This window comes from Puma concolor, chromosome C1 (genome assembly GCF_028749965.1).
Source record: "Puma concolor isolate L17-30 chromosome C1, mPumCon1.1.hap2, whole genome shotgun sequence".
In the NCBI taxonomy this organism is placed as follows: domain Eukaryota; kingdom Metazoa; phylum Chordata; class Mammalia; order Carnivora; family Felidae; genus Puma; species Puma concolor.
Window position 1 is genome coordinate 222,878,790 of NC_141674.1, and position 21,424 is coordinate 222,900,213.

The following is a 21,424-nucleotide window of genomic DNA, read 5'->3' on the forward strand; positions in this document are numbered from 1 at the left end:
TCTTGTTTAACTCTTTGCTTTAATGTAACTTAAGACACCTAGAAGTTGCAAAATTAGAGCAGAGAATTCCTGGGCACCTGATTTTTTTTTTAATATCTAAATAACTTTGGGGGCGCCTGAGTGGCTCAGTCGGTTGAGCATCCGACTTCGGCTCAGGTCATGATCTCACAGTTCATGAGTTCCAGCCCCACGTCAGGCTCTGGGCTGACAGCTCAGAGCCTGGAGCCCACTTCAGATTCTGTGTCTCCCTCCGTCTGCCCCTCCACTGCTTGCACTCTGTCTCTCACATTGTCTCAAAAATAAACAAACATTAAATGACTTTCAGTGACTCTTTGGGGTTTTTTGTTTTGTTTTAGAGTGCTCTTCATTCTTAGCTGATGAAGAATGGGGGAGATAGAAGGAACATACAGAGTCTTGCAGACTCCAGGGACACGCTTGGGCGCCCAGACCCCAGGGGGAGTGAGCACCCTCGAACCTGGGCAGAACCTCTTGGCAACCGCAGCACGGGCATCAGCCAGAACACAGGAGAAGCACCTTCACCTCCGAGTGAAGCTGCTGGACAACAGCATGGAAATATTTGACATTGAGGTAAGTAGTGATATTCGGAGGCATATTTCCTTATACTTTCTAAAAGTCAAGTATGATGAACCACATTCCATTTTGCTGATCAGACTTGGCCTATTTATCAAGCTGACCAAGGGTGGTGTTGGTAACACTAAGATCCTTGGAAACAGTGATTCTGAGTTTCTCCTTTTATTTGAAAAGTGATATTCTCCTGTCTTTCCTTTGAAATTCTGATACAACATGGCCCTTCTGTTCTTCAGAGAGGCTGGCTGACTGCTGTGGAGCACGGACTGGACCCATCCAGATCTGCCCACTGTGTGTCAGCTCCTCTCTGAAACATGGCGGTGATTGTAGTCCCCTCTTCTCAGGGGCTGTGGCAAGGACGCGTGCAAAGAGCCTGGCACACAGGTGGTGGTGCACAGTAACATTCAATTTGTTTTTCTGTATCAACAGATACAGAAAACATACTAACGTTTTTATTTTGAAAATTTCCTAACAATAGATTGCACTGATAATGTTGGCAAAAACAAGTGAATATAGCAAAAATGTGTAAATGTATCATATAAGTGTATGTGTGTATATATGTATCTAATCAATACTTTTTAGACCCACATAATACTTTTTTTTTTTTTTAATTTTTTTTTTTTAATTTTTTTTTTTCAACGTTTATTTATTTTTGGGACAGAGAGAGACAGAGCATGAACGGGGAAGGGGCAGAGAGAGAGGGAGACACAGAATCGGAAACAGGCTCCAGGCTCTGAGCCATCAGCCCAGAGCCCGACGCGGGGCTCGAACTCACGGACCGCGAGATCGTGACCTGGCTGAAGTCGGACGCTCAACCGACTGCGCCACCCGGGCGCCCCTATACCCACACAATACTTTAGAAAACACTGATTTTCTAAATGGTGTTAGAACGAGTGTGCTTTTTAAAATTATTTATTTTATATGTAATGCACAAAGATAGTCTCTCTTTTCTAATTTTTTCATAATGGTTTAAAGTAGTATCTTTAGAAGTTTTTTCTGCTCTTAATGTCACAAAAGGAAGGACGAGAATGAATTTAAACTTTAGCAGGAGGCTTATTTGTGCTTAGAGATTTCTGTCAAGAAGTCAGGATGCTACACAGAAACTAAGATTACTGAGCTGGGGGCCAGGCTGTGATGACCCTAGAGGAAACTTCTTGGGGGCTCTGGTGGTGCCTAATTCAGAACGCATTGCATGGGAAGGGGAGGAGGGAGTGAGGGAGGGGGTCAGTGGTGGGGAGCTGGAGGTCAGGGCTGTACCCCAGTCCTCTTGCCTGGGGTCCCAGGCACACCAGCCTCTCTTGCCTCTCCTGCTTGAGTGTTTGATGGTAAGCGTCTAGTGCCTAGATTCATAGTATCTGAATTCAGAGGACCCCGAACACTCCTTTTAAGGTCTTACCTGAGGAGGAAATTGAGTAGCATTTCATCAGGGCGGTAGTAATTGAAACTGGTAGGACCTGTCTGTCCAGCTTCCCGGGTCACTCCCGTGTTGCCAGAGGCAGCCTTTGCTGGGAAGGTAGTCCAAAACAGGCTACCTTTGAATGCTGGAGAGCTAGGGGCTGGCTGTGGGCTCTCTTTGGCAGCATTTCCCAGCCCCGCGTGGTGCTCTTTGATGAGTCACCTGCAGGAAATGGGCTAAAGGTGTGCAGGGCCAGCTGGACTCCCAGATCTTCTCCAGCCAGTGCTCTCAAGAGTTCCACCGTCTAGCCGTCTTCTGATAGACACACCCACTATGGTCTGGGCTTATAACACTCTCAGAATGTTCAAAAGAAAGAACGGAGGGGAGGGGAGGAGAGGAGAGGAGAGGAGAGGAGAGAAAAGAACACAAAGAACTGAGCTATTCAGAGCTTACTTTCAGAGCATCTTTTTTTATCCTGCCTAATAGTCTTTATCAACTAAAACTAGGCCCAAAAAAGAAGAAAGCACATATTTATTGTGGAGTCGTAAATAACACATAGCCCTTCTCTGATATACACGCCATCGCTAAGTGTCTGGATTGCTTTATTCGTCAGCATTCAGAAGTGGCATTTTGTAAAGGTTTCACCATATTTAGAACTTGTCAGAGTTGAGTAGGTTGAGATTATTGTGTTGGGGAGGAAGAATTTTCTCTGCCCTTCCAGATCTGTTTGGCTAGACCAAGAATCAGATTGACATGAGACAGATCAACCGGCAAACATCCAACTTAATAGCATATGTATAGGGAATCCACAGAGATGGAAATTCCTAACACAGGCAGCACGATGCTTATATGAGCTCAGGAGGGGGGTTGGGTCTGGGACAGGAAGGGGAGAGGAGATGTCTGGGAATAGGGGTTGACTGTCGTGCAGATAAGTGTCTCAGGTGAAGAGTCTTTGTTAATAGTTCTCTTCCTGGTGCAGACAGTTAGTTGGGGGGTGGGGGGGGCGGTGAAGAGCTTTTCCTGAATCTGCTGGGTTTTTATTGCTTTTAACTCAAAATAGCGTTCATGCCACAGTGGCCCATCTTGGGGAGGCCTGCCCTTGGCTCCTATAGTTGCTTCTGTTCATCAGATGGAATCATCATCTTCACTTCCCTGCAGGTTGATATTTTGGTAAGCCTGTCGGAGTCACCAGAAATTGCAGAATCACATTGCTGCCACGTACCCCGAGTTGGATGGAGTACTTTTTGAATGATGTTACCCACTAACGCATACCTTTTAGGAGGAGTTAGAATTCAGTATATTTTTTTGAGTCATTTGTATTCAGCTTCCAGGTACCCTGTCCTCTACAACCCTGTCAGTGGATTTTGTTAAGTAACAGACCACTCTAAAACCTTGTAACTTCAAACAGTAAATATCAAATGTTTCCTGCATGTTTGAGCATTGGCTTGGGAGGGTCTTCTGGTCTGGGCTGGCCTGGAGGGCCTACCATGTCTGGCACCCCAGCTAGAACCTCTTTCCACCCTCCAGGGAGCTAGCTTCTCCTTATTTGCACCGTGATGGAAATGTTCTCAAGAGTGGAAGCTGCCAGGTCCCTGGATGCTTGGGGTTCATGTGCTGTAACGCCTACCAAGTTTAACTGATCAAAACAAGCCACCAGGCAAGCCCAGATTCAAGCAGGGAAGAGTGGAGAGCAGTAGAGCTACCTTGTAGCGGGAGTGCCGAGGAATTTGTGACCATTTTATTTGGCATACCACAACGGCTGTTGCCAGTGGATCAGGAATGCATCTCTGGAAAGATGACTGTCTCTGTGAAGTTCTAGTATCTCCCATCAGTGGGCTGGTCTCGTTTGCCGGGCGACATGCTTTGTGGGGCCTGCCCCAGAGCAAGCCACGTGGCCTTCTCTGGGGGGACATGCTTCCCCCATACCCCTTTGTGAGATTCTGGTCCAAGAACACAGGCTTGTCCTGATCCATTCTCCCCAGTGTCTCCCACGAGCCATGGCTCCAAAGATGTAAAAGATCCAGAGATGGAGGCTGGTTGCCCCTGGGGCCCCATCACTGATCCACCACTGCTTGTTCCTTGACCGCTGGTGACCAAACTGACGTGAGTTCCCTCCTTGGTGAGTCACACATAGAAACTCCACCAGGTGAGTTAGCACACAAAAAAAACTTTATTTGCAGCAGAGAAGGAGATCATGGGAAATAACTTCCAAAGCCGTGACCCTCGAGCAAGGGTGGCTGGGTTCCTTTCATTTAGGGTTAGGATGGAATATTCAGAAAGGGGAGCCTCGTCATCCCGTGTAGAGGTGGGCACGCGGTCACACACGGGCCTTAAGGAAACCTTCCGCGTACACACACGCTGTGTGTTGTAGAAATGAAGCTTGGGCTCTTCCTTGGATGGAGGATGGAACGTTACAATGAGGTGAGGGTAACTGTCGGCGGCTCCGTGGGTCACTCCGTGGTCCGTCTGCGCAGGCGTGAGTCGGGGGTTGAGCTCACACTGGTCTGGGTGGTCTGGGCGCTCTGGGCCCCCAGAGCTCTTTGCCCAGACTGTCGTTACTGCTTGGGGGAAGTTCGAGTTTCCTCCACGGGATGCTTTACCTGTCGGGTCTTGTGCCTGAGTGAGGAGATGAGGGGGAAGGAAGAGCTTCAGGAAGAATGGGGGATGAAGGTCAGGGGGACAAGCGGGTGGCAGTAGAGCTCAGGTCTCAGGGTCCTGCAGGTGACATTTGCTCCGCCACCCTCTGCCCTTTATATCTGAGCTAAGAGACACAGGTTGTTGTCTGGGATGGCGCACACTCGTGGTTATGGGCAGCAGGCCCACAGTGCACAGATACCCCTGGCTGGGTCTTTGTTGGCAGCACAGAAGGAAGGTCTTAGTGAAGCCACCCCCTGCCCCAGAGCTTGTCTGAGGTCTCTCTCCTCCTGGAAGGCAAGTCCCAGAGACAAGGTTTTGTCTGAGGCTCTGCCGAGTTATTGATGTGGCACCGTGCTGGCTCGGTAAATACGTGTTGAATGAAGGAAATCAAAACATAGATTGGGTTAACATCCTTTCTTCAAGAGTGTCCTGAATTCTCCCCTAGAGCAGAGTTTTCTGACCTCAGATTCGAGTGCGTGTGTGTTTGTTTGGGGGTGGTGGGGGGGGACATGGCCACTGGCTCCTGCACACAGGGAGTTTGAATCACTGGCATTGTGTAGAATCCGTAGTTGACATTGAAGGGACCTTTTTAATTTAGGGAAAATTTTGACTTTTAGTTATTTTTGAAATGCTTCTATGTTGTTCAGTGAAAATACAGAGTAGCTCAGCCCGAAGACCTCCCTGTTGGGGTTCACGTCTCTTCCCGAGCAGTGTGTGCTGTTTCGTGTCTGTCTTAGTAAGTAAGATGGCATTGGCCATCCTCGTTACAGTTTAAGAAAGGTGAGCTCTGCAGGCCCCCAGTTGTATCTCTTTCTCCGCTCTCTCTGGGTGTGCGGACGCACCGCGTGTCACGTCGCTGTGTTGACCGCCGCGGTGACAGCCCATGTTTCCAGCACTCCAACTGCCAAGGAGGAGCTGGGGGGCTCGCTGGGTGTGGGGAAACTTTGTTCCGGCCCCTTCTAGGGCTGGATCACGTGAGCTTGTCCAGTGCTTGTTGCCCGCGAGTCCAGAGGGCTTACAGCCAGAAGCCAGGGTCTGCTCTCGTCCAGACAGGTTTTAGTGGCGTCGATGGTAAAGTCTTCAACAGCCTCGTTGAAGTAAAGTTCACGTCCCACACAAGTCACCCATTTGAAGTGTGCGCTTCCACGCGGCTTAGTGTGTTCCCAGACGGGCAGCTGCAGCGGTCAATTTGAAAACATCTTCGCCGCCTCAGGAAGAAACCTCACAGCTTTTAGCTGCCACTTCGCTGCCCTCGTCTCCTCTCGCTTCAGCTGTAAGCGGACAGTAGTCTGCGCCCCTCCTCCATAGACCGCACTGTTCTGGACATTTCCTGTGAGTGGGACTACGTGTGTTCTTTTGTGACTGGCTTCTTTTCCTGAGCATCACGTTTCAGAGGTTTGTACGTGTGTAGAATGTGTCAGCACTGCTTTCTTTTCTGTGCCCGAATAATGCTGTGTATGGATAGACCACATTTTGTTTATCACTCGGCAGCTGATGGACACTCCACCTTTTAGCTGTTAGGAATCGTACTGCTGTGAATATTCATGTGCAGGGTTTTGTGTGGACGTGTGTGTTTCTCTTGAGTGTGTACCCAGGAGTGGAATTGCTGGGTCACATGGTAACTATTAGAGGAACTGCCACACCATTTTCCAGAGTGGCTGGCTGTGTCTGGGGCTCACCCACCAGCAGTGTGTGGGCCTCCAGTCTGTCCGTGTCCTCCCCTGCACCTGTATTACCTGGTCTCCGAGTTCTAGTCATCCTGGGGGGTGTTAGGTGGTAGCTCATTATGGTTTGAGGTGAAATTCTAGAAGTTTATTTTGAATGGTTATTTTTAATGGTTAAAGAAGGGAAAGTTTTGAGCCAAAAACATGAGAACTGTACCAGTAAACAGTTATCTCCAGAGTGGTTCCTTGGGTAGGTTTTGGGTACTTATGAAGTTAACCCTCTTGCAGAGCCCTGGTACACATATGGAATGAACATTTTTTTTGTTTGTTTTTAATGTTTATTTATTTTGAGAGAGAGAGAGAGCATGCATATGTGAGCAGGGGAGAGAGAGAGAGAGAGAGAGAGAAAGAGAATATCCCAAGCAGGCTCCAAGCTATTAGTGCAGAGCCCGGCATGGGGGCTTGATCCCAGGGACTGTGAACCACGAAATCATGACCCGAGCCAAAATCAAGAGTCAGACGTTCAACCGACTGAGCCACCCAGGTGCCCCCGGAATGAACGTTTCTACATTGCAAGGTTGTGAGGACCACCAAGAAAGCACAGCTGAGGGCTGGCCTCAGTGTCCCTGAGATGAAGCTGGCGAAGAGTGGACGCTGACTTGGAAGATCTGTAAAACATTTTAAAGTTCCCTTTAGAGTTGTCTTGTAAATTTAAAGAACTAAGGACTGATACACTGTATTTTTAAATCAGTTATTTCTCTCACTTAATTCATTTATAAGTAACCACTACTTTGATTACCCTTGTCCATATAAATCGTTTGCTGCCCGCAACGTATACTTACCAGGACTTTGTAAGATAGGAGGTGAGATAACACTTTGTGGCTCTTTCTTCTGATGACTAATGAAGATAAGATACTTTCTGTACCGAAGGCACTTATCTAGGGGTTCCGGGAAAGGAGAGCAGCCTGCACAGCGGAGTCTGGGGAGCCATCTGCCTAGGCTTCCGTCATGTCTCATTTTAAGTGACATTTGACATCTATTGATGGGGGTTTTAGCTATGCGAAGGTCAGTCAGTGGCCGGTTTTTTGATCTAGTAAAGTCTTGATTTATTTTCAGTGAGTTAAATGAATTTTGTGGTTTTGAAAATAGAAATCTGGCCTCAGCTCTAGAAGGTCTTTTTTTTTTTTTCTGAGCCATAAAAGAAACCATCTGGAAGCCATGTGTCAGCTTGTCTTGTCCTGTGTGCAAAGTCACAGAGTAGAAATGCTTTCAGCTCCACACCACGTTAAGCGTGGAAAGTGTCTGAGTGTTGGTGCACTAGAGGGAGAGGCCTTCTGCTAGACTTCAGGGCAATATTTCTAAAACAGATATTCTTCTAATTGATAATTCACCACCAGGTTTAGGAACTGATGTGAATTTTAGCTTTTCTGTTATCTGGAAGCTAATAGTATGGAAAAGGTGATATTTAGTGATTAAAAGAACAATCTGGGGTGTAGTTTGGGTGTGTGAGACCTCACCCACAGAAGTGAATGTTCCGTGCCTTTGCTGGCAACTGGGGAGCAAGTTCTAATGAATATGAGGTTTCTTGATTATTGTTAATCTGTTTGCTCACATTCCCCTTTTCTTTATCATACTCAGAATTTTTGGAGGAGGCTTACTTTTTTTAAAAATTGGAAAAGCTTTAGATTAAATATGTGACAAGTTGGAGGACAGTGTCTCAATCCTGAAGTTCTGTGCTAGTTGCTATTCCAGTAAAAAGTTAATGTTTTCCTTCTGGCCAGGAAGAAATAGTCAAAATTCCAGAAAGTATCGTAGCCAGATGTTTGTCATTGCTCCCACATGAACATCCTAAATATGGCAAATAAACCTCTTTAGAACTTATTTTGGTGTGATCTCAGAAGAAAAAGGCAGTAATTCAGCATCTGAATTTGGAGATAATATAGGCTCTATACAAAAGCTCTTATGTATTTCGAGTATATACAGCTATTACAGGACTCTGTCCTAGCCTCAGAACCCTGTTATTTTGTCTGAGAAAGCTGATCTGTTCCTTTGACCATGATGCCCAGGAATGTGGCCAGGTGGTACAGGGCAGAGATGTGGATGTTTTTATCCTCAGTGACTGAGACGTGTCATCAAAGCTGCTGGTGCCGGCTCCCCCCGCCAACCCTAATGCGCGTGCATGCACACAGCTCGAGGTCGGCATACACAGTCTGTTGGATGTGATGTCGACAGAGGAGGAGCTAGACCAGCAAATGGAAAAGAAAAGGGAACTGTTGTCCTCCTGATCTTTGTACCGGTGAGAGTCCCATCACCACCGAGATCTCTCAGTGTCTTGGCGGAGGGTCACCTGGACGTGGAATGCCACTTCTTGGGCACCTCAGTTCTGGCAGTTGGCAGTTTTATCTCCTATCGTCAGCAGCCCCAGCAGGATATGGGAATGAGACGGAATGAGCCCCCAGGTGACACAGGTAGCAGCTAACCTCTCCAGCTGGGAGCCTGCTCTTGTGACCACCCCCATGCTGTCTCCAGAAACCTTGTGCTCTCTCTTTTTTTTAAAATTTTTTAAACGTTTTTATTCATTTTTTGAGACACAGAAACGGTGCAAGCAGTGGAGGGGCAGAGAGAGAGAGGGAGACAGCAAGACAGAATCCGAAGCAGACTCTCGAACTCACGAACCATGAGATCATGCCCTGAGCAGAAGTCAGACGCTTAAACTGACTGAGCCACCCAGGAGCGCCACCCTGCCCCGTGCTCTCGTCTTACCCCAGTGATACTCTCATTTCTCATCCCGAATGGTTCTGCTTTGGCTTGTTCCTAGAAGGCTGAGGAGCTGAACATATACCTAATTTACTGACTTGGCCTTTGACTCATGCCTCCCTTCAGTTCTTTTCACCTCTTCCCCAAAATTTCAGATGCCTGCATTCTTGGCCCACCTCCCCACAAGTAGGTGACCCACTTGAGGGTGATGCTTGCCTGATGAACTCTTCTTTGGGGCCCCCTTGCCCAGCATTCTTGGTCCCCCTTTCCTCGGCCAGCTTCTTTCTCTCTGTCCCTAAAGAATCACCACACAGGGGCACCTGGGGCCTCAGTCAGTTGAGTGTCGGACTTCACCTCAAGTCGTGATCTCAGTTTGTAAGTTTGAGCCCCACGTCGGGCTCTGTCCTGACAGCTACGAGCCTGGAGCTGCTTCGGATTCTGCGTCTCCCTTTCCGTCTGCCCCTCCCCTGCTCGTGTTCTGTCTCTCTCTCAAAAATAAATAAACGTTAAAAAAAAATTCTTTTTAAATGAATTGGTTAGTCCCTGCAAGGGGCAGCCTTTAAAAAAGAAAAAAAATCACCACACAGGGCAAGTGAGGACCAAGTTTTAAATCTCAACCCTAGGCCTCTTGACGGCGTATAGAAGTGCCTTGTTCCAGGTCTGGGGACAGCTTTGATCAGGTGACCCATCTGGAACTGTGGGATGATATGGTCCATGTCTCCTCCCACTGGGGCCATGTGGGTTGCAGTTGAGGGCAGTTCCCAGAGGCCAGAAAGGCCCAAAGTCCTCCAGTGCAGGCCTTCCCTCGGCTGCCCTGCTAGTCCCTGTTGCCCTGGGCTCAGCGCAGTGTTTTCTGGATGCACTAGAATTCAGTCTTGTTCTGTTGGGAACACTGAGGTTGTATATGTTGTCGTGGGGACGCGTGTGGGTTTCTCGAGGGTGTGTTCCTAGCATAGACTTTGTGGTTGTGAGATGTGCCCTTTCTGGCCCTGCCCAGGTCATGCAGGACGGTTCTGCCAGCCGGTTCTCCTGTCATACGTTCCCTTCCTCCACACAATGCCCCCCGGACTGTGTGCCTCTCTCCCCTCCTGTCGAGCTGTCCCCTCCTCCTCTGTGGAGGACTCTTACCCTCTCTTAGCCTCCAGTTCCATCCTCCTGCCACCGGCTTGACAGGAGGGACTTGTCCCTCCTTCCTGCTGCTACAGTCTCCAGGGGCCTCGGCACCGAGCCGCAGACTTGGCTTACAGGGTCTTGTTGGCAGGGGTCTCAGGTGATTCTGGGCAGGACCAGGGCCTGTGGCTTTAAGAAGAGTTGGTATGTTCTGGAACGTGTACCCTCCCCACCTGATTCCAACCTTTGTGCCCTTTTCTCCTGGCCCTGCCCTTCGTTCATTCGTTCGTTCGTTCGTTCGTTCTTCATTCACCCACCCACCCATCCATCACTGAACAAGATTCAAAAACCCTCTTCTCTGTACCAAGAAGGTCCAATGTTGTTTTCACAGCCAACTTGGAGTGTCTTCCTGTGGAGCATTTCTAGAGCACACCAGCCCCACGGTTCATTATCAGTGTTAATTGTCACTTCCAGATCCAGAAAGAAACCAAGATTCTCCAGAAAACTAATTGTAGACTTATAATTTTCTCTTTTTTCAAAGAGAGCATTCTGCTTTTTTACTTCTTGTATTTTTTAAGTGTATTTTTTTTTTTTTTTTTTTTTAGTAATTTCTACCCACAACGTGGAGCTCAAACTCACAATACCAATGTCAAGAGTTGCACACTCTTCCAACTGAGCCAGCCAGGCACCCCTGCATTTTCACTTCTGTAGAGTGTTTTGTACATTTTTTATTACTCTCGCACGATGACGTGCTCACTGGGGTCAGTGTCCACAGAGAAGCTGTGCTCTGGCGAGGTCCCTCTCGCTTCTCTGCTGCTTGCTGAACTGACTGTGGCTGCAAGACCAACCAGGATGTCACTTGGGGTTCCTGATGCTCCTGGTTTTAGATGGAACTCATCTGCAAAGTAATTCAGTTTCTGTCATACAAATAATTCGTTGTAGAGAAATAGAAAAATTTAAGTGATCCATGACCAAAGATAACTACCCAGAGGGAACAGCCATTCACATTTTTCTGAATATCTTTCTTTTACTTTTTACCTACCACATATATTAAATAAAATTGGAATCAGATTTACATGCATTTTTGTAGTCTATTTTTAAATTTAATGCACTGTGAATATTTTTCTGTGTAATTACTCTTTAAAAAGTTTTTAATGGCTACAAAGTTTTCTGCTTTCAATTTCTCTATAATAAGTCTTTATACACATTCTTGATTGTTTCCTTTAGATAAATATGTACAGTGGCAGTCCTACACCAGAGGGTGTTACGCATTTTTGTGAGGCTGGGACAGGTGCAGTGAAATCACTCTCCTCCGCACCCCCAGTAGTGCTCACCAGCGCCTGCTTCTCCCCCTTCGGCAATGTTTCTTACAAGATTTTTTTTTTTTTTTTTTTTGCTATTTCTTTCTTTCTTTTTTAAATATTTAGTTAGTATATAGTACAACAATGATTTCAGGAGTAGTTTCCTCAACGCACCAGACCCACTTAGCCCATCCCCCCTCCCACAACCCCTCCAGCAACCCTCAGTTTGTTCTCTATATTTAAGAGTCTCTTATGTTTTGTCCCCCTCCCTGTTTTTATATTATTTTTTCTTCCCTTCCCTTGTGTTCATCTGTGTCTTAAAGTCCTCGTATGTGTGAGATCATATGATAATTGTCTTTCTCTGACTAACCAATTTCGCTTAGCATACATACCCTCCAGTTCCATCCACGTAGTTGCAAATGGCAAGATTTCATTCTTTTTGATTGCCGAGTAATACTCCATTGTATATATATACCACATCTTCTTTATCCATTCATCCATCGATGGACATTTGGGCTCTTTCCGTGCTTTGGCTCTTGTCGATAGTGCTGCTATAAACATGGGGGTGCATGTGCCCCTTCAAAACAACACTCCTGTATCCTTTGGATAAACACCTAGTAGTGCAATTGCTGGGTCATAGGGTAGTTCTATTTTTAATTTTTTAAGAAACCTTCATACTGCTTTCCAGAGTGACAGCACCAGTTTGCATTCCCATCTTATAAAAATTTTTAATAAAATCTCCAGTTTAATGGTCAGGAGCCTGGGGCGCCTGGGTGGCTCAGTCGGTTACGCGTCGAACTTCAGCTCAGGTCACGATCTCATGGTCTGTGAGTTCGAGCCCCACGTCGGGCTCTGGGCTGATGGCTCGGAGCCTGGAGCCTGCTTCCGATTCTGTGTCTCCCTCTCTCTCTGCCCCTCCCCCGTTCATGCTCTGTCTCTCTCTGTCTCAAAAATAAATAAACGTTAAAAAAATATATAATAAAAAAAAATGGGCAGGAGCCTGTTTTTTATAAAACTTCTGGTTTTTTGTTTTGTGGGTCTAGGGAGGATTTTTCTGGTGTTTGATCTGCATCATTTTTTTTGTTTTTTTTTTTTATTGTGGTAAAATACATGCAACAAAAATGTAGCATCTTAGCCACCTTTTTTATGTTTTTAAATTTATTTTTGAGAAAGGGAGCACATGAATGTGGGGGAGGGGAGGGGAGAGAAAATCCCAAGCAGACTCTGAGCTGTCAGTGTAGAGCCTGACGCGGGGCTCAAACCCACAAACTATGAGAACATGACCTGAGCCAAAATCAAGAGTCAGACAATCAACTGAGCCACCCAGGCGCCCCTTAGCCACCTTTAAGGGCACACGGCTCAGGGGCCTTAAATACATTCACGCCGCAGCACGGCCATCACTGCCATCCTCTGTGCAGCTCTTTTCTTCTTGTAAAACTGAAACTCTGTCCCCATGAGACACTGACTCTCCGTCCCCCAGCCCCTGGCGCCCACCCTTCTGCTCTCTGTCCCTGTGAATCTGACGACTCTGCGTGTCTTCTCGTGACTGGCTTGATCACGGAGCCTAATGTCCTCAGGGCTCCGCCATGTGGAAGCAGGCGTTAGAATTTGCTTCCTTTTTAAGGCTGAACAATATTCCATCGTGCAGGTGGACCACACCGTGCTCCTCCGTTCATCTGTCAGTGGTGCTTCCATATTTCAGCTGTTGGGGATAACGGTGCTCTGGACGCGGAGGTGCAAACACCTCACAGAGACCCTGCTCTCACTTCCTTGGAGTGTACACCCAGCAGTAGAATTGCTGGATCGTGTGGTAATTCTGTTTTTAATTTTTGAGGAATCCCCGGGCTATTTTCCACATTGGCTGCACCAATTCACATTCCCACCCACAGTGGATGAGGGTCCCATTTCCTCACATCCTCTCCAACACTTGTTTTCTGTTATTTTGATAGCAGCCATCCTAATGGGTGTGAGGTGGTGTCTCATTGTGATTCTTGTTTGCATCTTCCTAGTGATTAGTGATGTCACACATCTTTTCACGTGTCTATTGGACGTTGGTAGATCTCTTATGGAGGAATGTATACTCAAGTCCTGTGCCCCTTTTTAAATCAAGTTGTTTGGAGTTTGTTGATGAGTTTTAAGAGTTCTCTATATATCCTGGATATTAACCCCTATATCAGATACATGATTTGCAAATATTTCCACATTGTATTTGAAGTTTAGAAAAAAATAGGAGGTTAAGAGTTAGGGAAATAGCATATACATTGTATTTAAAGTTAAAAAAAGAGATGGAAACAAGAAGGAGTGCTGGAGACTTCACAGAAGTGACATCTACAGTGACGAAAAGGACAGGAAATGGTGGAAATCACACATGAGAATTTGAGACCTAGGAAACAGACTGTCAGTGTGGGTTGAGCTGTGCTTACTGACCCAGAGGCCCATAGGGGCCGCCTTTGTTCAGCTGGTGTGTTTCCTCAGCACCTGCCAGGCACCCTCGTGGAAGCCGGAAGTGCATAGGTCAGCAGGATGGACAGTGGGCTCAGCCTTCTCGGTGCTTGTTCTGCAGCAGGAGTTTGACAATGACCACGGCGAAACACAGAACACTTAGTGCTAGGGAGAGAGACAAAACGGGAAGGGGACAGGAATGTGGGGTTTGCACTCTGAGATAGCAAGGGAGTGGGGCTCAGACCTCTCTTCTCAGGAAGAGTGTTCAGGGTGGTTGGAACAGTGGCCTGGAGGTGCAGGCAGAAATGCCCCAAGGGCATGATGACTGGACCAGAGCCAGGTCAGGGCTGGTATGGAGAGGAGGAGCAGGACAGTGCTGACCATCAGTTTCGTCCTGGAAGGATTTTGAAGCAGGAGCCCACAGGATTTGCTGTGCAGAAGATGTTGGCACAGAAACCAAAGAGCCAAGGTGATGCCAGCTTGGGCCTCAGATAGGGGTCATGAGGAGAGCTGCTTTGGGAGGATGGTCAGGAGCTGTTTGGGGACACAAGGAGCCTGAAGTGATCCTCAGCATCTGAGTGGAGGGTCCTTGCCGTGTCCTTTAGTGACCTGCACTCTCATACACAAGGGCAAGGACAGCCATTGCTGTGACCTTCCCAAGATGCTAGTATTGCCCTTGTGTGGTGCTGTGATTGCGTTCATACTGGTTCATGTCAAAGGACGAGTGTCACAAGTGTCATGCTGTGGGCCAGGGAGGCAACTTTTTAAAACTATCCTCAGTCTTTGACTCCTGGTTGCAGTAATTATGGGGCTTTTATTTTTAGAGATTTTGACTAGTCATTAAAGAGAAACATGAAAACATCTGTTGGTGCTTCCAAACTGCTGTTGTTGGAATGCTGTGGGATGTTCTTGTGCACACGTGTTATGCTTTTATGTGTATAATTGTATAGTTTATATAACACAGCTTCATTTTGCCACAGTGGCAGAGAGGATCCCAGCCCTTATTCAAGAGCTTTTTCTGATGATGGTGAAAAAAGAAATATTTTCTTCCTTAATCCACAATCTTAAACACCTGCCTGGAACTAATAACCTTCTCAAAAGCTTCAGTTTAGACTTCTGTGAAATAAGTCCATTGATAAACTAAAATGTCTTTCTGAAATAAGTCTCATGTTCCTGATTATGAAAAATACATTCTTAGTTTTCTGTACTTAAATATTCATAATGTTTCTTCATATCATCATAACTTTACTTTTTAAATTTGTTTCTCACTAATATGTGGCAGTATGCTTTTGGCAGGGGGGCATGTATTGGTATTTGAAACTGGTAAAGTCAGATTTTTATAGCAGAAGAAAAACCCGTTTTTTCCTATTAAAGTAATTTTTGTTAAGACAACTCAGAATCACCTGAAGGCTCTGGACGTTGCTGTTCTCCTGGAAAATATGCTGAAAGATAAATGTTAAAAATACATAGTGGGGCACCTAGGTGACTTAGTTAAGCGTCCGACTTCAGCTTGGGTCATGATCTCATGGTTCATGGGTTCGAGCCCCACATCAGGCTCTGTGCTGACAGCTCAGAGCCTGGAGCCCGCTTCAGATTGTGTCTCCCTGTCTCCATGCCCCTCCCCCCCTCTCAAAAATAAATAAAGATTAAAAAATTTGTTTTTAAATACATAGTGAGCTCTTTCAAATCAAACTTCTGTTAAATCAAGAACATTCAGCTCTGTAGTTGCTTGCTTTTGGCTTTAATTTACATCAATCTTCCATTTTTTTAAAACCACACAGAATAATAAAAACATGACCTAAATGTCATTATGAATGCAAATTGTAATATGAAATGAAATTATAAATTAGGTATAAGTAGTAACATCATAAAAATTGAACTTGTTAGTGTATTAACATAAAAAATAAAAATAGGTACGGGGCGCCTGGGTGGCTCAGTTGGTTAAGTGTCTGACTTCGGCTCAGGTCATGATCTCACACTCTATGAGTTTGAGCCCCACATCTGTGCTGACAGTTCAGAGCCTGGAGCCTGCTTTGGATTCTGTGTCTCCCTCGCTCTCTCAGCTCCTCCCCCGCTTGTATACTCTCTCACAAAAATAAATAAACTTAAAAAAAATAAAAATAGGTACCTTGAGAGAGGACAGACTCTTGCTGAGAACACAGGCTTTACACTGGGTCAGTTTTTTTCTTACTGGATTTAAATGTGGAGACAAGTAAGAGCACTAGAGAAAGTAAATTGTTTTTGGAACGTTGTTTCCATAAAGTTCTGGAAAAACAAAATTTCCTATTGCTGTAGATTTTCTGCAGTTTAGAAATTAATGCTGTTATTGTTAATTATTCAAGTCAGTTGGGTTTATAAAATAATAACATTTTGTGTGCTTTTTTGTGTTGTCTTTTTGTTTTGCATTTTCTGCCCCAGGAAGTTTCTGTATGTATTTTTTTAATTATAAAATTGATACACGCTCACAGTAAAAAATTCAGTCAATATAAAAGAGTACAGAGGAAAAAAAATTTCTTACTCTTTTACACCCCAAAATAGCCTCTTTGATGTTTTGGTCATATTATCCATTTAATTCTTCCTGACCATTTTCAGTCTTGTTTATGCACTTATGTGCACACACACACATCATCCATAATATCACTTCTGTCCATGTGATTACTTTATCACTGAGGAAGTAAATTAGCCATTGGTAATGTGTTCATGTCTATTCCTCTTCTTATCTCCTGTAATTGTTGTTTTATGAATGTTGACACTAGATTCACTTGTACAGAGATATTCACGGTTATAGCTTGACGAGGATGGCACTGTTTTCCTTTTATAAAATGTCCTCTTTCTTTTGTTCTAGCGACTTTTTGGCCTAAATGCAACTGTGTATTCTCTAAGTTCAGGTTTCCCTTGCTTTTCTGTTGTTGTTGTTGTTGTTGTTGTTGTTGTTGTTTACAGTATGCCTGGTACACTCATTGCATAGTTTTATTTTTCAATCTTTCTGAATCATTTGCTTTAGATGTCCTAACCTAATGGCCAACATTAAGTATTTACCATATTCTGAGTGCTGTTCTAAAGTGCTTTGCAGGATGTGTTACTTAATTTCATCCTCACCGTTTGCATTATAATTAGTTTTATACTTAAGAAAACTGAGGTAGGGGCGCCTGGGTGGCGCAGTCGGTTAAGCGTCCGACTTCAGCCAGGTCACGATCTCGCGGTCCGTGGGTTTGAGCCCCGCGTCGGGCTCTGGGCTGATGGCTCAGAGCCTGGAGCCTGTTTCCAATTCTGTGTCTCCCTCTCTCTCTGCCCCTCCCCCGTTCATGCTCTGTCTCTCTCTGTCCCAAAAATAAATAAACGTTGAAAAAAAAAATTTTTTTTAAATAAATAAATAAATAAAAAAGAAAACTGAGGTAAAGAGGTTTCTTAAAACTTACTACTATGGGGCGCCTGGGTGGCTCAGTTGGTTAAGCAGCCGACTTCGGCTCAGTTCATGATCTCACGGTCCGTGAGTTCGAGCCCCGCATCAGGCTCTGTGCTGCCAGCTCAGAGCCTGGAGCCTGTTTCAGATTCTGTGTCTCCCTCTCTCTGACCCTCCCCTGTTCATGCTCTGTCTCTCCCTGTCTCAAAAATAAATAAAGCGTTAAAAAAAATTAAAAAAAAAAAAAAAAACTTACTACTAGAATTTCTAGCCAGGACAATTGGGGAAAATAGAAAAAGAAGAAGAAAATTTTTTTAAAAGGCATCCAGGTTGGAAAGGAAGAAGTGAAACGATCTCTGTTTACAGATGACATTGTCATAATATGCAAATTCCTAAGGAATCTACCTCAAAAAACCCAAACTAAAAACTATTAGAACTAATAAACAGATTCAGCAGGGTTGCAGGACACAAGATCAATATACAAAGATCTTGGGACACCTGGGTGGCTCATTCGGTTAAGCGTCCGACTTCGGCTCAGGTCATGATCTCGTGGTTCGTGAGTTCAAGCCCCGTGTCAGGGTCTGTGCTGACCAGTCAGAGCCTGGAGCCTGCTTCAGATTCTCTGTCTCCTCTCTCTGCCCCTGCTCATAATCTGTCTCCATCTCTCTCAAAAAAATAAAACATTATAAAAATTTTTTTAATGTATAAAGATCACTTGTATTTTTTTATAATAGTAATGAACAATTCCAAAATAAAATTAAGAAAACACTTTACACATCAAAAAAAATACTTGGGAATAAATTTAACAAGAGAACCTCAAAACTTCTACACTCTCTGGTTATCAACTACTAATTTCTTAAAGAAGAAATCTGTTATAACCCATAAAAAGAGAGTTTTAAAAATCTAATTAGTGACCCGGAGATTTTGAATTATGCTTTTTTTTTTTATTGAACTATGCTTGACATACAATATTACATTAGTTCCAGGTGTTTAATTAAACTTTTTAGGGAGTGTCTGGATGTCTTGGTCAGTTGAGCATCTGACTTGATTTTGGCTCAGGTCATGATCCCAGCATCATCAGATTGAGCCCCACGTCCAGCTTCACACAGCATAGAGCCTGCTTAAGATTCTCTCTCTCTCCCTTTGTCCCTCTCTCCAACTCGCTCGCTCACTCTCTAAAATAGAATAAAATAAAAAGATTAAAAAAAAAAAACTTTTTAGGAAAGAAGAATCCAAAGAGAATAACCCAGAGAGGCTTTTTCTCTTTCCCAGTATAATTATCAAAATAATTACAAATTCATGAGCCCAACAAAATTCTAATTAAAACACAGTCCACTGATTTGTTTATAGGGTCTAATTATCCTTCCTTTACATTGTCCATCTATTTTCCTATGTTTTAGAACTTAAATTACAGTTGTAGAGTATTTATGTTGAATCCAGCTGCAAAATTATTTACTGGTTTTTACATTGCAGTTTTTCCTAAAAACTAAACATGGTAATACATGTAAAGTCCTAAAATAATTGAATCACTGTTCCTATCTGTATTTACATTTGGCCTGTCTGCTAGAAGTACTGATATATGAGATAGAACCAAATTTTATATTTTCTCTGGAAACCTATATTAATTAGAAAAAAAACCCTACATACTACTAAAAACAAATCCAATAAATCTCACTCTGTATTTATGAAAAACATGATTTTTAAAGAGAAATTTTAAACACTAGAACCAAATGTCAAGACACTGAGATTTTTTTTCTTCAACAAATACTTAAAGATTAAAGGCAAAGATTGGGCTAAGTGAACATATATTATTCATTTCCATTTTAGGATGGTGTTTGCCAAAATATAATAAATACTCATTAGCAACTTTTGCTGGTGCTTCTAGCAAAAGACAGTAAAATGAAACCTAGAGCTCAGCTGTGGAAGTCCAGGAATTTTGCTTTGCATGTTTTCACTCCACTTCATCATGCCATGTTCAGGACAGCCCAGATTCCAGTGATCATGAGAGACCATAAAACAGAATTCCAAACACAGATATTATGAGCTCCAGTGAAACTATTACTTTTTTTTTTTTTTTAATTGTGCACTGAAAACTGTAAAGCAGGACGCCTGGGTGGCTCAGTTGGTTGAACGTCCAACTTCAGCTCAGGTCATGATCTCACAGGTCATGAATTCAAGCCCCACATTTGGCTCTCTGGTGTCAGTACAGAGCCTGCTTCAGATACTCTGCCTCCGCCCCCTCAATCCCTCCCCAGTTCGTCTGTCTCTCTATACCAAAATAAATAAATAAACTTAAAAAAAAAAAAAAAAAACGTAAAACTGTTGCAAAAAACTAAAGAATAGCTAAGAAAAGACATCCCATGTTCGTGTATCAGAAGACTTACCATTAATGGGGTACCTGGGTGGCTCAGTTAAGCGTCAACTTCAGCTGAAGTCATGATCTCATGGTTCGTGAGTTTGAGCCTCATGTTGGTCTCTGTGTGGACAGCTCAGAGCCTGGAGCCTGCTTCAGATTCAGTGTCTCCCTCTTCTCTCTGCCCCTCCCCTGCTCACACTCTGTCTCTCTCAAAAATAAATAAGCATTAAAAAATAATAATAATAAAAGGAGTCTTACCATTATTAAGATGGCAATACTCCTCAGTTGATCTACAGATTTAATGTGATCCCCATCAAAATCCCAGTGGGCTTTTTTTGCAGAAATTAACAAGCTGATTTTTAAATTTTATATTTAATTTTACCTAGGGGTGGGTGCCTAGGTAGTTTAGTCGGTTGAGCGTCCAACTCTTGATTTCAGCTCGGGTCATGATCTCACAGTCGCAGGATTGAGTCCCACATCTGGCTCTGCCCTCACAGCATGGAGCCTGCTTGGGATTCTCTCTCTGCTCCTCCCCACTCACACTTGCTCTCTCTCAAAATAAATAAACATTTAAAATGAAATTTTATATGGAAATGAAAGGGAACTAAAATAGCCAAAAATAATTTTGAAAAAGAATAAAGTTGAAGTACTCACACTTCAAAACTTACTATAGTGCTATAGTAATCAAATCATAGTGGTACTGACGTAAAGATAGACATAGATATCAGTGGAATAGAATTGAAAGTCAAGAAGTAAGTCCTTATGTTTATGGTCAGTTGAAGAAAATACCCTAAAAAAAGTGCTAAGCCAGTTCAACAGAGAACAAATGGTCTTCCACAAATGGATGAGAATGAAGCTGAACCCTACCTAACACCACACACAAAAACCAACTCGAAGTGGATTAGTGACCTAAGTGTTGAGTTAAAACTATAAAACTCTTAGAGGAAAACCTAGGAGAAAATTTTCATGACCTTAGGTTAAACAGTGGTTTCTTAGGTATGGTACCAAAACCAGAAATGACAAAAGAGAAAAATGGATAAATTGGACTTTATTAAAACAAAACAAAAAATGTGCTAGAAATAATACTATTGAGAAAGTAAAAAGAATGAAGAAAATATTTATAAATTCTATATCTGAAAAATAGTTTAAAATGACTTACAACTCAATAATGAAAAGACGACCCAAGTTCAGATATTGCCCAAGGTCACACAAGTAGAAAACAGGTGCAGAGGAACTGTCACCCAGCTGATCCTTTTTCTCAGGATAGATGTTATTGTCTTCTCTAGAGCTCTTGTATCTGTTCTTTCTGCTCTTAATTTACAGAGGCAGTTGCTCTATGAACTTTTCTTTTTCAGTTCAAATTTCAGTCACAGCTTCATGTGCTAAGAGGCAACATTTTTCAACTGAGTGTTCATCTTACATTTGTTTTGTATTTTGTTTCTTTTCTCCTTTTATCTTGAGTATCTTTGAATATTTGCAATGATTTTAGTTTGACTTCTCATCTTTGGGGCAGATAAGTTGTTCGTGGATGGCTATCTTCAGGAGGTCTTGTATGGGTGGCTGGTTATAGCCTAGCTGAAATTTGAAATTTATCCAGTGACCTGAGGTTTGTATGTAAGTTAGCTTTGCCTTTACTTCTTCTTCGCCTGTGGTTGTGGGGGTGGGGCAGGGGAGGGTGGGTCTCACAGTGTCTCCCTTGTACAGCTCACATACAACTTCTTGTTTGCCTCTGGCTTCTGTGCAGCTCTGCTCCTGATGCCTCTTGCCCCT

The 21,424-nt window shown here is 44.0% G+C and overlaps 1 protein-coding gene across 8 annotated transcripts in view; it reads left to right on the top strand.

Moving 5' to 3' along the window:
- The window catches only part of FARP2 (FERM, ARH/RhoGEF and pleckstrin domain protein 2), a 105,625-nt gene that overhangs the window by 14,847 nt on the left and 69,354 nt on the right, over positions 1–21,424 (top strand). For all 8 annotated transcript variants that reach the window (XR_015255680.1, XM_086720208.1, XM_086720211.1 and 5 more), the window contains exon 2: positions 357–588. Coding sequence is in view for 7 of the 8 variants with exons in the window: in XM_086720208.1 (XP_086576334.1) it covers positions 385–588 (204 nt within the window). In the remaining variant the exon portion in view is untranslated. The remainder of the gene's footprint in view (positions 1–356; positions 589–21,424) is intronic.